The 14,787-nt window shown below is 41.5% G+C and overlaps 1 protein-coding gene across 30 annotated transcripts in view; it reads left to right on the top strand.

Moving 5' to 3' along the window:
* The window catches only part of MAGI2 (membrane associated guanylate kinase, WW and PDZ domain containing 2), a 1,127,025-nt gene that overhangs the window by 939,778 nt on the left and 172,460 nt on the right, over positions 1-14,787 (top strand). For 29 of the 30 annotated variants that reach the window (XM_037889230.2, XM_043552267.1, XM_043552288.1 and 26 more), the window contains one exon: positions 11,185-11,820. The exons of the other annotated variant lie outside the window; for it this stretch is intronic. In XM_037889230.2, the coding sequence (XP_037745158.1) occupies positions 11,185-11,820 (636 nt within the window). The remainder of the gene's footprint in view (positions 1-11,184; positions 11,821-14,787) is intronic. 30 annotated transcript variants of the gene reach the window in all.

Raw genomic sequence — 14,787 nt, 5'->3', positions numbered from 1 at the left:
CTCAGCAGCTCTTTCCATTTCACTGTGCCTGTTTAATTTGATGGGTGACTGCAATAATAGTGTCTATTAGATAGATCTGTTTTAAAGCTAATAGGAGGGTCTAAAGTTTTAAGTATACAGCTCTCTTCCAATCGATATCTGTTGCTTTTATAGATATGCACTCCTGGGAGATTCTGGGCTGCACATTTTAGCAATTGATTCAACATTCATTTGTAAAAGAAGTAAGTTATACCTTGTTGTGGCAGGTACTTTTAATAGGCCAGTAGAAACAAATAGAAGGCATCCATCTTACTCTAAAGTCTCCCTTAACATTTGATTACAACTGACGCATATCATTTTCTTTTAAAAAGTGATTAGTATTAGTAGGAAAAAGGACTGAGATTTTGAAAAAGGAAAATCAGGCCACTGATTTATGAGCCTAAATATGGATGTAGGAGTCTAGCTGTAATTACTTTTTAAAAACGTATCATAGAGACATGGGACAAGCTCTATAACCACATGATTATTTATAGTTGTTTGCTTGAGTGTAAATGACTGCCAGGTGCAACACCCAATGTGAGCAGACCGTGTCTAAATTTCCTCATACTTTGATCTTCCACAGCATCTTAAAAAGCTATATCTGTTCAGGCAAACTTAAAGAATTATTTAAATGTAGGGCTAACTTCTGCTCTGTGACACCAGTGTAAAGTCACAGTAACTCCTCTAAAGCCAATGAGCTAAAATCTGTAGTCACAACTATAAAATAGAGCAGAATCTGGCCCAGCAATGTTGGGAAAAGATAAGTACATGGCAACTGAGTGTGTGGCTAAGCACACTTTTTGAGTAAACCTGCTTCTCCTTTGTTTTTATTTTGTTAGTTCCAAAGCATATATAGTGTGTGTAGATCATTTTTTAAATTATTTTAAATATACAGTTTGGGCATGAGAGTAGGAACAGATAAACAGTTAGAGGGAGGCTGACCAGAAGAAATGAATTGGAAATATATCTGAAGGAGGAGAGCACTACTACTTGATACACAGGAAGAGGGAGGCTGTCCCAGGCACTGTGGAGATGGTCAGGGTGAAAGAAGCAACAGAGATGTTAATTGGAGAAAAAGAAAGGGAGTATCAAGACAAATGAGTAGACGCTCAGGTATAAAAGCTAGGATTAAGAGCAAAGGAAATCTGAGAGGTAGGCAGGAGCAGAATGGTACAGAGTTGCAGAGCCAAATTCAGAGGTGATGTGCATTGACTTAGGCCTGGTTTACACTACACATTTAGGTCGACATAAGGCAGCTTACTTCAATCTAATTATATCAGTGTACACACTACTGCCTTGTCTCGCCGATGTAAATGCCCTACTACACCAATATAATAACTCCACCTCCGCAAGAGGTGTAGGCTTTATGTCGATGTAGTTAGGGCCACACAATGTCTCTGTAGACACTGTGTTACTTACATTGGCTGTTGACTGTCTGGCTCTCAGCACCTCACACTGCCCCTCTTCAGTCGGTGGAAGCACTCCTGGGGAGGACATGCACCACAGACAGAAGGAGGAAGTGTAGACATCAGCCACTGCAGTAATTACTCTGGTGGCTGTAAGTTGACCTAACATAGGTTGACTTAAGTCTGTAGTGTAGTGTAATCTACACTGGAGCTGGAGGTATCATTTCCAGCTCGGGTCCACATACCTGCCCTAGCTCTGATTGGGCCGGCATACTAAAAATAGCAGTGTAGCCATGGCTGCATGGGCAGTGGGACAGGCTAACTGTCCTGAGTACAATCCCTTCTGAATGCTTAGCTTCAATCAAAGCTAGCATGGGTATGTCTACCTGAGCTGGAAATTATATCTTCAGCTCCAGTGTAGAAATACCCTTTGACTCCATCTTACTCACTCAGTTCCTTATAGCTAGTATTTACACATGCGCTACCAAACTCGGAAGGAGGCTAAATTAGGGTAACATACAGACTGAGGAACCATAAGGAGGTGTACGTTAAATTAGAGTAGAAACCATATTAATTTGTGAGTAAATAGCATCACTTTTAACTCCCTTAGAGATTGGTGTAAGTAACTCTAAGGCCTTGTCGACACTTGAAATGCTGTAGCAGCACTGCCAACACCGACAGGAGGGATTCTCCTTTTGGCAAAAGTAATCCATTTCCCCAACAAGCAGTAGCTAGATTGATGGATCTAAGCTGAGAGATGTGGATTTTTCACACCATTGAGTGATGTAGTTAAGCCAACTTTATTTTCTAGTGTAAACCAAGCCTCCGGCTGTGTCAAGGGAGACAAAGTTAACGTAAATATTATCTCTGAATTCAGATCTTTAAGTCTAAGGGACTCTGAATACGTAAGTCAGTCTAGAGTGTCTAAATTGGCATAGCAGTGGCAGAGAGGACTGGAAGAAAGTGTAAGTTAAGCAACTTCCTTAGACTCACTTCTGAATTTGGCCCTTGGATTTTCAACCAGATACAGGAATCTGTTCTTATAGTGATGGACATGTGGAATCAGTGATAGAGTTGGAATAATGAACTCCAGCCTAGAAAAAGAAATGACCCTTCCACTTCTAGAGAATCCTCTCCATACTCCTACTTCCCCTACCTTCCCCTAAAACAAGAGATCTAAGGAGACGTGGGCAGGTCCTGCAGCTTGTGGGAGAGAGAGGGAGAGAGGGAGGAATGGCGAGGGCGGGGGGAACTAAATGGGGAAATGAGACTAATGAATTATATAGGTGTGTATGTAAACAACCTCCACCCATTTTCACATATCAAGCCTCAAAGCCAGGCAAATGTTGAGGCTTGGTGCAAATGTTTTGCAGAGCCCTAATGAGAACTCCTCACCATGGGAATGATTGTGATATCAGGAACCAGACTGTGGCTCACTGAATGAATCATTATGGTAGAATAAGCTAACTAAAAAGGGGAATGCTGCTATCTTTGTCCAAATGTATCAGTTATTATTACTAGCAGTAGGAGAGGAAATGCAGGAAAGATAAATGACACATTACTAGTCTTTCTAAAATATATTTTTAAACTTTGCCTGATTATGACATTGGCTCTTTAATGCTGACAGACAGTGCCTCTTGCTGCCAAATGCTGTGCTTCTCCACTGAGCAAACATTGCTCGCTGTGTGTTAGTTTTGTCATGTCACAAGGACCCAGGAGGCATGAATTTGAGATTTATGATGAGCAAACCTCAAAAGGTCTGGAAACTGGGCTTGGTTTGGAGGAGCTCCTAAAGCTGAGGTTTATCTAAATTACTTGAGATATTATCCTCCTTCACCTTCCACAGCCTGTACCTCTTCTCCTGTCCCTCTGGGTACGGTCACATTCAGCTAATTTTTCTGGATTGGACTCAATAATTCATTCCTCCATCCAGTGTTTCTCCCCCAGCCCTTGCTTTACATCTCTACTTTCTCAGCCTTCAACATTCCCTTCTCCATATCATCTTGTGACATGGACACCGTGAGTCTCAGAAGTTTAGAAGTCACTGCTGCATCAAATGTTATCTTCAGATTGCATTAACTCCATGACTTTCACATCACAAAGGCAATCCAGAATACAATGTTCACCTTACACCCCATAGAAGCCCAAGAAACCTGAAAAGGGCAGCTGACCCAGCAAAGACCACACAGTCTTGTGCAATCTTGTGGTGATTGGTTTTGGTCCGGGTTTTTTCGCTGGGGGGAAGAGAGGGGATAGATAGATTCTGGAAATGGGGATTCTTATCCAAACCTTTCAGATTTGGTTCTGAATTTTGGTTGAATTTTTCTCGGGTTCTTCTTTCCCCTGGCAGTTTTGCCCACTGCTGAATTAGCCGGTATGGTTTCCTAGTTTATGAAGACAATATTATTCTGAGGATTAGATTGTGACTAACCCTGCATGCATGCATAAGGGGAAGAAGAAGATGGCACAAGATGATTTCCCTGCTCCTGTGGAGTAAATAGCCTTAATCCAAAGCCCTTCACTGCCTGAGCAGGAGGATAACAAGAGAGGAGGAATGAAAACAGGGCCATGACCACCACATCTCTGTGCACTGGTCAGCATTCTGGAAAGGAAGAAAAAGATGCATTGATACAACAGTTACAAGGGGGCTGCTCTGGCCCTCACTACTTGGAAGCATTTTGCCTGACTCTGGAACCTTGCAGAGGGAAGTTCTCACCTGAACGGTACTATGTGCAACAGTTACAGAGCCAGATATTAGAACAGAAAATTCTATTCACGAGAATTTTGTAAACTTTCACAAATAAGGTGGATGGAATGGGTAATATGGAATTATTTCCAGAACAGTTCTAACAGGATTTGAAAAGATCTGTCCATATGAAAGAACAGTGCCCTTTTTTGTCTGTAAATTATTTTTATACAATGCTCCTCTTAATTGGAATGTGCTCTTTTAGGAGAGCTGCTTTAACAATACATATACTTGGAAATCATCTTAGTAATGATAATAAATTGTAATGACTTAGGGTTACTTGGGACAATATTAGCTGATAATGGGGATGCACTGGGCCAGCTCCTAGTATCTAAGTGGTGCTTAGAGGGACACTTGAACATGTCAACTTGCATTTTTTTGAACTGACTAATTAAAAATGTACATTCTGATATTATTTGTATTATAGTGGCATCTAGAGGTCCACAACTGAGATCAGAGCACCATTGTGGTAGGACAGAAAAACAGAGAGGCAGTCCCTGCCTCAACTTGAAGTCTAGAGGCAAGACAGCCAAAGGGTGGAATGGGAAATAGACACAGAAAGACAACATGATTTTCCCATTGTCATGCAGCAGGCCAGTGGTAGAGGCAAGGAATAGACCCAGGTCTTCTGACTTCTAATTCAGTTCCTTGTCCATTAGACGATACATGGAACAAACTCAGGACCAATGCATGAGCGTGATACCATCATGCTAGTTCATGAAACAGGAAGTGCAGTTGAGAATCAACAAAACTATGAAACTGACTCTACACAACATGCTGTCAAATGCACAGAGTCAACAAACTGGAAAAAAACCCAGAGAATATTTGTTTTTTCTAGTTACTTTCACTAACAACAATGTTAGATGTTACTTGTAACAACAGCAGGTACAAACATATCTGACAGAATGGTGACTTTCAAGTTAACTGTCTCTTTAATCATGGGTTAGATATGTGACAGTCAAAGTCTGATCTCCTTTATAAAGCAGGTTGCAAATAAAGATTAAAGCAAGAACTAGATCACAAATAAAGATGAAATACAGCAATTGTCACTTTTATTCAGTACAGTATTTTGTTTACTTAATTTCTAAAAGGTCAGATTTAAAACTATAAATTGTCTGCAGCATCTGTGTAAGTGAGCATCATCTCTGTTCTCGCAGAGCTTCCTATGCATTTCTGTATAACTAAACTTCCTCTTTCAACCTGTATTTTAAGATGCACGTTCATGCAGTATGTGTCATTTTCTGCATATTATTCTCAAACATTTAAACAAAATCTGTCAGCATTTGCGTGCTTGGCCCCCCTTTGAAGAAATCTCTACATGAATTACCACTTATGCATGTGAATTTTAAAAGTATGCAATTAACTGCTGTCAGGTTGTCAGACAGTCTGATCATGTGTGAACTGACCAATTCATTTTTACATACACAATATTCTTTCCTTTCCCTGTAGTGGCATCTAGTTTTTTCCCTCTACTCACTTGATTAGATTTGTGATTAGGGTGCTTCCAGGAAACAATTTCATACATTAATTGAAAGCAATTCCAGTAGCAAAAAAATTTCTATATTAATTACTGAATCTTGAGGTACCATTAAAACATAAAATTGATAGTGCATATTATTTTAGCTCAAATAATTAAGCTATGTATCTGGCAGTGAACCTAGAGCTATCATAGTTTATTGGTACATAACTTAATTGCAGAAAAATAAAAATATTGTCACTTACAACACAACTGTAGCTTGATGATTATTCTGACCACATAGCCATTTTCTGTGTTATAAAAGATGCATGCCATTTTAGCTTTATTGAAAGTGGAAACAAAAATAGGCTAGTAAGTACTTTGGCTATTGTGTGGACAAATAAGTTGCTATTTATTTTAATCCAGGCTCTGGCCTGTAGGTTCTACCATAATATGAATATTTGTTGATAATCATCAATATATTGACCAGTCCTGGTCATGGGAAGACACTTAAGTCAACTGAAACTTATTTTGAAACTTATTTCAGTAGAAAAGGGCTGCTACATGAGCAGAGTGGAGACCCATGAACCCAATGTTGACTGAAAGTGATGAGGCACAGTGGTTAACCATAAAAAGTTATCATTTGGCAATAGCTCGCACACAGTGATATTAGATAAACTTTTGCCTATACTTAGAATAGGAAATAACCAGAGTAACCATGTGATATGTGGTAGCAAATGGTGACCTTTAAAGGCAATGGTAGAGGTCCCATTCAATGCAGGATGATTATTTCTCACACACAAACTTACATGCCCTGTGAACTTTTAGCCCATCGGCATCCACTCCACCCCTCCTGCAGACACAGGCACCACAAAATCTGATACTGTTCAGATTAAAATGTTCCTGACATATTCGTCCTTTTCCTAATTGTAACTATCTAGTAATCGCAAAAAGAAAAGGAGGACTTGTGGCACCTTAGAGACTAACCGATTTATTTGAGCATAAGCTTTTGTGAGCTACAGCTCACTCATCCGATGAAGTGAGCTGTAGCTCACGAAAGCTTATGCTCAGATAAATTGGTTAGTCTCTAAGGTGCCACAAGTCCTCCTTTTCTTTTTGTGAATACAGACTAACATGGCTGTTACTCTGAAACCTATCTAGTAATCCCATTCTGTCTCTGTCAAATCTGATACCAAAGTAGTGTATGTTAGATACAAAAGAGTAGATAGAGACTCCAGTAAAGAATTACATGAACAGCACAACTGAATGGCGCATCCAAGGAAAAAAATTAGTGGGTGTTTAGCACCCACCAGCAGGCAGCTTCTCCCCTCCACCCCAGCGCCTGCCAGTGGCCCCACCTATCAACTCCTCCCCCTCAGCTGTTCCGCAGCATGCGGGAGGAGTTGGGGGGCGGGGGAGAGGAGGTGGAACTGGGCAGGAAGAGGTGGGGGAAGGGTGGGGGTATGGAGAAGGAGTGCAGTGGGGGCAGGGACTGGGGCGGATTGGGGGTTGAACACCCCTGGGGCAAGGAGAAAGCCAGCACCTGTGGCAGGAGCCGTTTGGAAGAGCTGTGATTGTGATATGAGGAAATCTGGTGATTAGTTTGAGAAGTACCATAGAGCTGTGATTGTGCTATGAGACGATCTGGAGTTGAGTCCCATTTCCTCTCCCCCCACCCCCATGTGTATGATCAAACGAAAGAGATTTTTACGTACCTTGAGTTTCCAGAATGCATAATTTCACTACCGAATTGTGTAGCATGTGCAAGTAGCAGTGCACTGTGGTTTTATTGCCAGGGGTATTATAAATAGTGAGAGGGGGATCTAAGCAAAGGTGCTGGGGGTGCTGCCACACTCCTGGCTTGAAGCAGTTTCCATTATATACAGAGTTTACAGTTTGGTTCAATGGCTCTCAGCATCCCCACTATAAAAATAGTTCCAGCACCCCTGGATATGAGTGCAGTCTGTGGATTTAATGTTGGATAGAGGAAAGTATAATTTTAGGTGGTATCCTGTGTCAGGGGTTCTCAGACTGTGGGTCCAGACCCCAAAGTGGGTTGTTACCACCTTTGAATGGGGTTGCCAGGACAGGCTTAGACTTGCTGGGGCCCGGGGCTGTAGCCCAAGCTCCACTGCCCAGGGCCGAAGCCAAAGCCTGAGGGCTTAAGCCCTGGGCAGCACAGCTCAGGGTCCAGGCCCCGTGACTAGAGGCTGAAGTCCTTGAGCTTCAGCTTTGGCCCCCCCTGCCCGGAGCAGTGGTGCTCAGGCTTTATTCCCCCGCACAGGCAGTGGGGTTTGGGCGGACTCAGGCTTCGGTCCCCCCTCCTGGGGTCGTGAAGAAATGTTTGTTCTCAGAAAGGGGTCACAGTGCAATGAAGTTTGAGAACCCCTGTCCTATGTGAAAGTGTAAAGGGCTTGTAAATAGGTCTGAGGTAAGTGTGGTATTCTGTTGGGGCCGTAGGCTCAGTGTTAGAGCGTAGGGGAAGCGTAGGTGACACTTGACCACTTTAGTGAAAAGGCAGAGTGGGATTGTTCTGGGTGTACTGGGGCATCATTCAAAGAGGGCAGAGTTAAGATTGTATGGGCATTTACCTTAAACTCTGTATTTCCTGGTTTTCAGAAGTTTGAGTTTTATAACCGTGACATTCTGGAAGGGTACAAGCTATCACCAGCAACCTTAACTCTGTGATAACAAGTTTTATGCCATTTAATTTCCTAATTACTTAAGCAGGAAATATTTGTTGTTAGCTGTTGGTGTTCATTTAGACAGTTGTAATCCTCACTCAGGTTTTCAGCTGATGTGCTGCTGTGGTTAGCTAATAATTAAAAGAGCTAGCTTTTATATAGTGTTTTTTATTAGTTAGATCTCAAAGAACTTTACATCATCATCCCCACTGTACAAAGGGGAAACTGAGGCAGAGAGAGGTTAAATGACTTCCCCAAGGCCACCCAGGATGCCAGTGGCACAGCTAGGAATAGTCCCAGTCCAGTGGTTTTTCCACTAGGCCACATGGTTGCTTATAGAATTTCCTCTGTGCCCCTCCCTCCTCCTGTACATTTTGTTATAGTGGAGTAGAGATCATGGTTGTCCTTTGAAATGTTTGCAGCGTGTAGTTGCTTACAGGGCTGGTGAGAGAAATTTCATCCGATGAAGTGAGCTATAGCTCACAAAAGCTCATGCTCAAATAAATTGGTTAGTCTCTAAGGTGCCACAAGTACTCCTTTTCTTTTTGCGAATACAGACTAACACGGCTGTTACTGTAAAACCATCCATGGTCTGTGTCCCAAGCCCTTGGCAGGTTTATAGTACGGCAGTTACAGTAACTTTCCGCAGGTGAGAGAAGACTGGTAGGTCTCTCTCCTTCTCCATTCTCTGCCACATGTAGCACCACTCTCCCCACCCCACCAACATTTCCAGCTCCCCCTCCCTGCCCATTAAGCCATTAGTTGGCACTGTAAGAGCCATTAACATGTAAGTTGTTCCTTGCTGTCTCCTGCCCCCTGCAGCAGCATACACATATCCAGGCAGCAGTTTACCAGAGGCCTGCACACTGAGCACAGACTTTCACTCCCAACACTAACTAACCTCCAGCTGGGACTCTTGCCCCTGCTTCAGCCAGGCTTCCCCAGCCATGCCTCAGATCCACACAGTCTGCCCCTCCTCCAAACTGGGCCTCTCCCACACACCCCTGGCCAGTCCCTGATCTCAACCCTGCACATGGGGTGATATGTAACTATTCATTTTCTGGATTTTAGATGTATAAATTTGCATTACCTTCAGATCCCAGCTCACATGGAGGGGTAGGAGTGGGGCTTAGACACTGCCTGAGGAGCAGGGTCCTCCAGAGCACACAGTGGACCGGGAGAGGAGCTGAGAGCCCTACAGATCCCAGCACGCAGACCCCTAAACTTCTCTGCTATCCCAACCCCTCCCATCTTCTCTTCTGCACTCCCCCTAAACCCTCCTTCTTATTTGAGCCCCCCCCGCCCCTCTTCCCTTCCCTACCGCCCATTCCCATTTATCCCCCTCTCCATAATATTTTCCATCCCTCGCTGCAGATCCAAGCCTCTCTTCTCCTATTACCACCTACTCTTGCACCCCAATCATCCCTCCCGTCCCAGTGAGCATTTGCATGTGTAATTTATTTGCTTTTCAAAAATAGTTTCAGCACCTTCTGAATATTCTGCTGTACTCAGATTACATTTAGCCAAAATGAATAATAAATATATAAAAACCTTGAGAGAGGAAGATTTTTCCCAGATGTTTACAGTTCATTCTCAGATTTCTTCCCAGAGTTGGTTCACACTTCATGGTTGCAGATTTTAAGAGATATTAAGTGGCCTATTCATCTAAATAAGATTCATCTCTGAAAAAGAGTACCTGATGGAGATGAATACAGCCTGAAACAATAGCTATGTGATGTGTGAACTGCCATGGCATACACCCAGGAGGGAAATGTGGAGTTGACAGGTGCCCCTGCCCATATTCTGCCCCTGTTCCCATCACTCACCCCTTCCCGTCTCCTTTCCCTGTGTCCTACCCCACCTGCTAGCCCTCATCATCCCTGATCCCCAACCCTTCTCCTCCTATTCCCACCTACTCTTCCTCCTCTAATCATCCTCCCCTCCCAGCAAACATTTACTTGTGTAATTTCTTTTCTTTTAAAAAGAATAATTTCAGCACCTTCAGCGGTGCCAATATTACATTTCCCCCCTTGACAGAATCAGATTGGAGTAATATCCCTGCTTTTTGTTTTGTTTTGTTTTACTTCAGATTTCTGCTCTAGGTAGAATTTGAACTCTCAATACCGGGGGTGATGCTCAGATTCAATGACTGTGCCACGCCCCCAGAGTGTCTCAGGTCTTAGGCTGAAAACATAGTTTTCCAGATAGCTGGCCAGACTCTCTGCACATGCTCAGTATAATTCATTAGGTGTGATATTAAGAATGTGAGATTTACAACAGGCCTAACTGGGGAAGCACAATCTTTTTGAAATAACATTTTGATTTTCCTTCAAAGGGCTGGTGGAAGCCATGAGCTCTGTTGGGGTAACTTTGAGTGCTGGGACTCTGGTGCAGTGATCTGAGCCCCGGTTTGATTTCCATCTGGGAGCCAAAAAAGGTTGCCAGAATCACTCAGCTTTAAGAAAGGGGGTTGGGACTGTATCTCCCTATTCCTTTGGTCAAATGTTCCCAGCTTTGGATCACTAATAGAACCTTACACCACCTAATTTTTAAGGCAATCTGAATAACCATGTAGATTTCAGAGCACTCAGACGAGCTGAGATTTAGACAAAACCCTTTAGTCTGAACCTTAATTATAGTAGAGCTGTTGCTCTGTTATAATTATTTCAGCATTGAACTACCTTATTTATCTTTGTAGGCAGACAAATTGCAGCCTGGTATCACCTTTGGCCGATCTGAATATTGCTCTAATTGATTTTACTTTTTAGTAGAATTGTGATTTCCTATGTCTGATCTCATAAATAAATTCCATTCCTTTTGTGTCAATAGGAATTGAAGTTTTCTCATGTCATCACTATTTTTTTCTCTTTCTAGGTGATGTCATTGTCTATATTAATGAAGTTTGTGTCCTTGGGCATACTCACGCAGATGTAGTCAAACTCTTCCAGTCAGTTCCTATTGGTCAGAGTGTCAACCTGGTGCTATGTCGTGGATACCCTTTGCCCTTTGATCCTGAAGATCCTGCCAACAGCATGGTGCCACCACTTGCAGTAATGGAGAGGCCTCCGGTAGTGGTAAATGGAAGACATAACTATGAAACTTATTTGGAATACATTTCTAGGACCTCTCAATCTGTTCCAGATGTAACAGATCGACCACCACATCCCTTGCACTCCATTCCAGCAGATAGTCAGCTTGATAGCACATTCCCACCACCTGTTCATGATGATAATGTATCAATGGCTTCTTCTGGGGCCACCCAAGCTGAACTCATGACCTTAACCATTGTGAAAGGGGCCCAGGGCTTTGGCTTCACTATAGCAGACAGTCCTACAGGACAGAGGGTGAAGCAAATTCTAGACATTCAGGGATGTCCTGGTTTGTGTGAAGGTGACCTCATTGTTGAGATCAACCAGCAGAATGTACAGAACCTGAGCCATGCAGAAGTAGTGGATATACTTAAAGAATGTCCTGTTGGAAGTGAAACTTCTTTGATTATCCATAGAGGAGGTAAGTCTAGAAAGTCTGTACAATTACAAAAATGTATGTGAACAGTTCTAAATGATGGGAACTACTTATCCTTGTGTACTGGATTGGAAATGGTTTGTTCTGGGAGGAAAAATGTGCATATATAATAAGTACTGTAGGCAAAAGGTAACCATTTATTGTACATCCTTTTCTGCGTTTTGAGGCTGTAAGCATATGTCAAAATCTCCCTCTCTGTATAAGTGTAACACACTCTCCAAGGCATCCCAGGCCCTTTTAGCATTTAATAGTTTGCATGATGGTTGCCTGCAAGTTCTTAGGGTATGTCTAACTGCAATAAGACTTCCTCCGCGGGCCCGTGTCAGCTGACTTGGGCTTACGGGGCTCAGATTGCAGGGTTATAAAATTGCAGTGTAGACGTTCGGGCTCAGGCTGGAATGTCTACACTGCAATTTTATAGTTACGTAGCCCAAGCCCCGCGAGCCCAAGTCAGCTGACATGGGCTAGCCATGGGTGTTTTATTACAGTGTAGACATGCCCTAAGGGTCCCAACCCATAGCACTGCAAGGTTTAAGTATAACCCAGATGTGTTAGTTAAATTAAGGAGATCAAAATCAGAACAAATGTGAATTTATCAAAACTTAAAAGTACACTGCCAAGTTTGCTAGGCCATTTGACCTAAATTTTTCCTTCATTGAAAAACTGATGTACAATGGTTGTTTATTTTTGCCCCAAAACTAAAACTGTCAGTGTGTTTTTTGTGTATTTAAAAAATAGCAGCTCCATGTTCATGAGCAACCCTATAATAATAAACCTGTGTATGTTCTATTGGGGGAGAGAGGGTAGAATAGTCTGTAAGGCAACAATGGTAAGAACCAATTATTTTTAATAATCATAGAATCATAGATACCTGTATGGCAACCTTTAATTTCTTTACTTTTAACATTTTAGTATAACAGATTTATTTTTCCTGATTTGTCAATCCTAATGATAAACATCCAGTGGCTATTTGTAAAAACATAAACTGAAGACTAGGACTGGTCCCTTTAATTAAAGTACACCCCTGGAAATGATAGCACTTACTCTAAATTAGTAATCCATATTCACATGTCATTAGATGTACATTGCTCTGTGCTGCAAAACAAATAGATTAATGAAAAGTGTATTTATAATTTTCCTTTTTTAGAAGCAGGAGGGTAAGAAGTGAAATAAGTATTAATGTATGCAAATGACAAAAGTTAACTCAGTTAAAAAAACTTAGAATTAGAATTTGAAGGCCTATAAAGCCTAGTGCAAATCATGCCAGGGAAACCTGATTATTTTTTCTCAAATTACCAAATTAATGGATGGAGAAAATTTAGGGAGATTTAATATATGTAGGCTTCAGCTAAGCAATTGCTACAGTGTACCTCTCAGAATCATCCATGAAAAATTAATTGCCATTAGATTGAATATGACATCTATTGCATGGAATGAAAATTAACTGAAAGACTGAGCAAAAAGTAATGGTAAATAGCAATATATGAACTTGAAGGGAGCAAGTGATGACCAGGAGGTGCTATAGTAGTTGGGTTTAGGTCTGGTTTTATTGAGCATCACTATTAATAAACTGGAAGAGTCAGGATAAACCACACATTGTTTTAAGTGGCAGATGATGATAAATTAGGAGGTATTGGGTAGTGAGAAATAGTATAAAGGGAACTAGAGATGTTAGAATTACAACAAAAAAGAAAAGGAGGACTTGTGGGACCTTAGAGACTAACAAATTTATTTGAGCATAAGCTTTCGTGAGCTAAAGCTCACTTCATCGGATGCATTCATTGGAAAATACAGTGGGGAGATTTATATACACAGAGAATATGAAACAATGGGTGTTATCATACACACAAAAAAGGATTTACCACGGAAAAAATGCAAGCTAACACTTCTCTGGGGGAAAATTATCCAAAATATACATCTTCAATGGAAGAAGAGAGTAGAATATAGTGCTAGTGAACAGCAAATTAAATATGAGCTTATAATGCAATATAGTGGTTAAAATCTTCAAAGGCAATACACTGTGGCCCAGCAAGATGTTAGTCTTTCTCTCTCTGGAACTTACTCTTAGGCCTGGTCTAAACTAAGCTGTACATCAATCTAAATGAAGTAGGTTAAGTTATGTAATTCAATCTGGCATATCTTAAATCAATTTACAGGAGTATCTACACTATGCTATGTCAACGGGAGACACTCTCCCATCGACATGGCTTCTGCCTCTTGTTGAGGTGGATTACAAACATCGATGGGAGAGTGCTCTCCCATCAACTTAGTGCATCTTCACCATACCCACTAAATCAGTGCCACTGCATTAATGGCAGCGGCGGCGATTTAGCATGGTAATGAAGACATGCCCTTAGTCATTACTTTGACAAGCATGCATGCTATCCATCTTTTCTTCTGTCTATCAAGAGCTTGGCAAAGCAATGATGTAGAAGAGGACAACTGCTTACAAGTATTAGAAAGTGAACAGTGATGAACACCAAAGAGAGAGAGAAGTTTTCAGCATAGTAGCAGAGATACAAGTAGGAGTCATGGGTCAAAATAAAACAAATGAAAATTTAGGTTGAATGTCAGGAAACACTGCCTAGTGCACGTTCATTAGACTCTCAAAATGTCTCATACAGGAAATGGTGATGTCCCCTATTGTTCTGAGTCATCCAAAGCAAAAATGGACAAAGCAATGTAGTAATTTAATTTGGGAAACAATCTTCTAGCAAGAGGATTATAAAATGTTATAATCTAACAGAAACGAGAGAGAAAGTTTCTGGAATAAAAATCTCTTTCCACCTCTTTGTTGTCCCAATATGAACAGAGAAACAGATTTTGTGACCAATTCAGATAAGATAACCTCAGTGTGAAACACAGCCCTAGAAATATTTATCTAAACCTGCTATGATTCTAAAATATTTCATCTATGACATCGATGAAAACAAGGCACACCTCTTCATTACT

The sequence above is a fragment of the Chelonia mydas genome, chromosome 1 (assembly GCF_015237465.2).
Source record: "Chelonia mydas isolate rCheMyd1 chromosome 1, rCheMyd1.pri.v2, whole genome shotgun sequence".
NCBI lineage: Eukaryota > Metazoa > Chordata > Testudines > Cheloniidae > Chelonia > Chelonia mydas.
The sequence above is the reverse complement of the archived record's forward strand: the minus strand, read 5'-3'. Positions and strand labels throughout refer to the sequence as shown.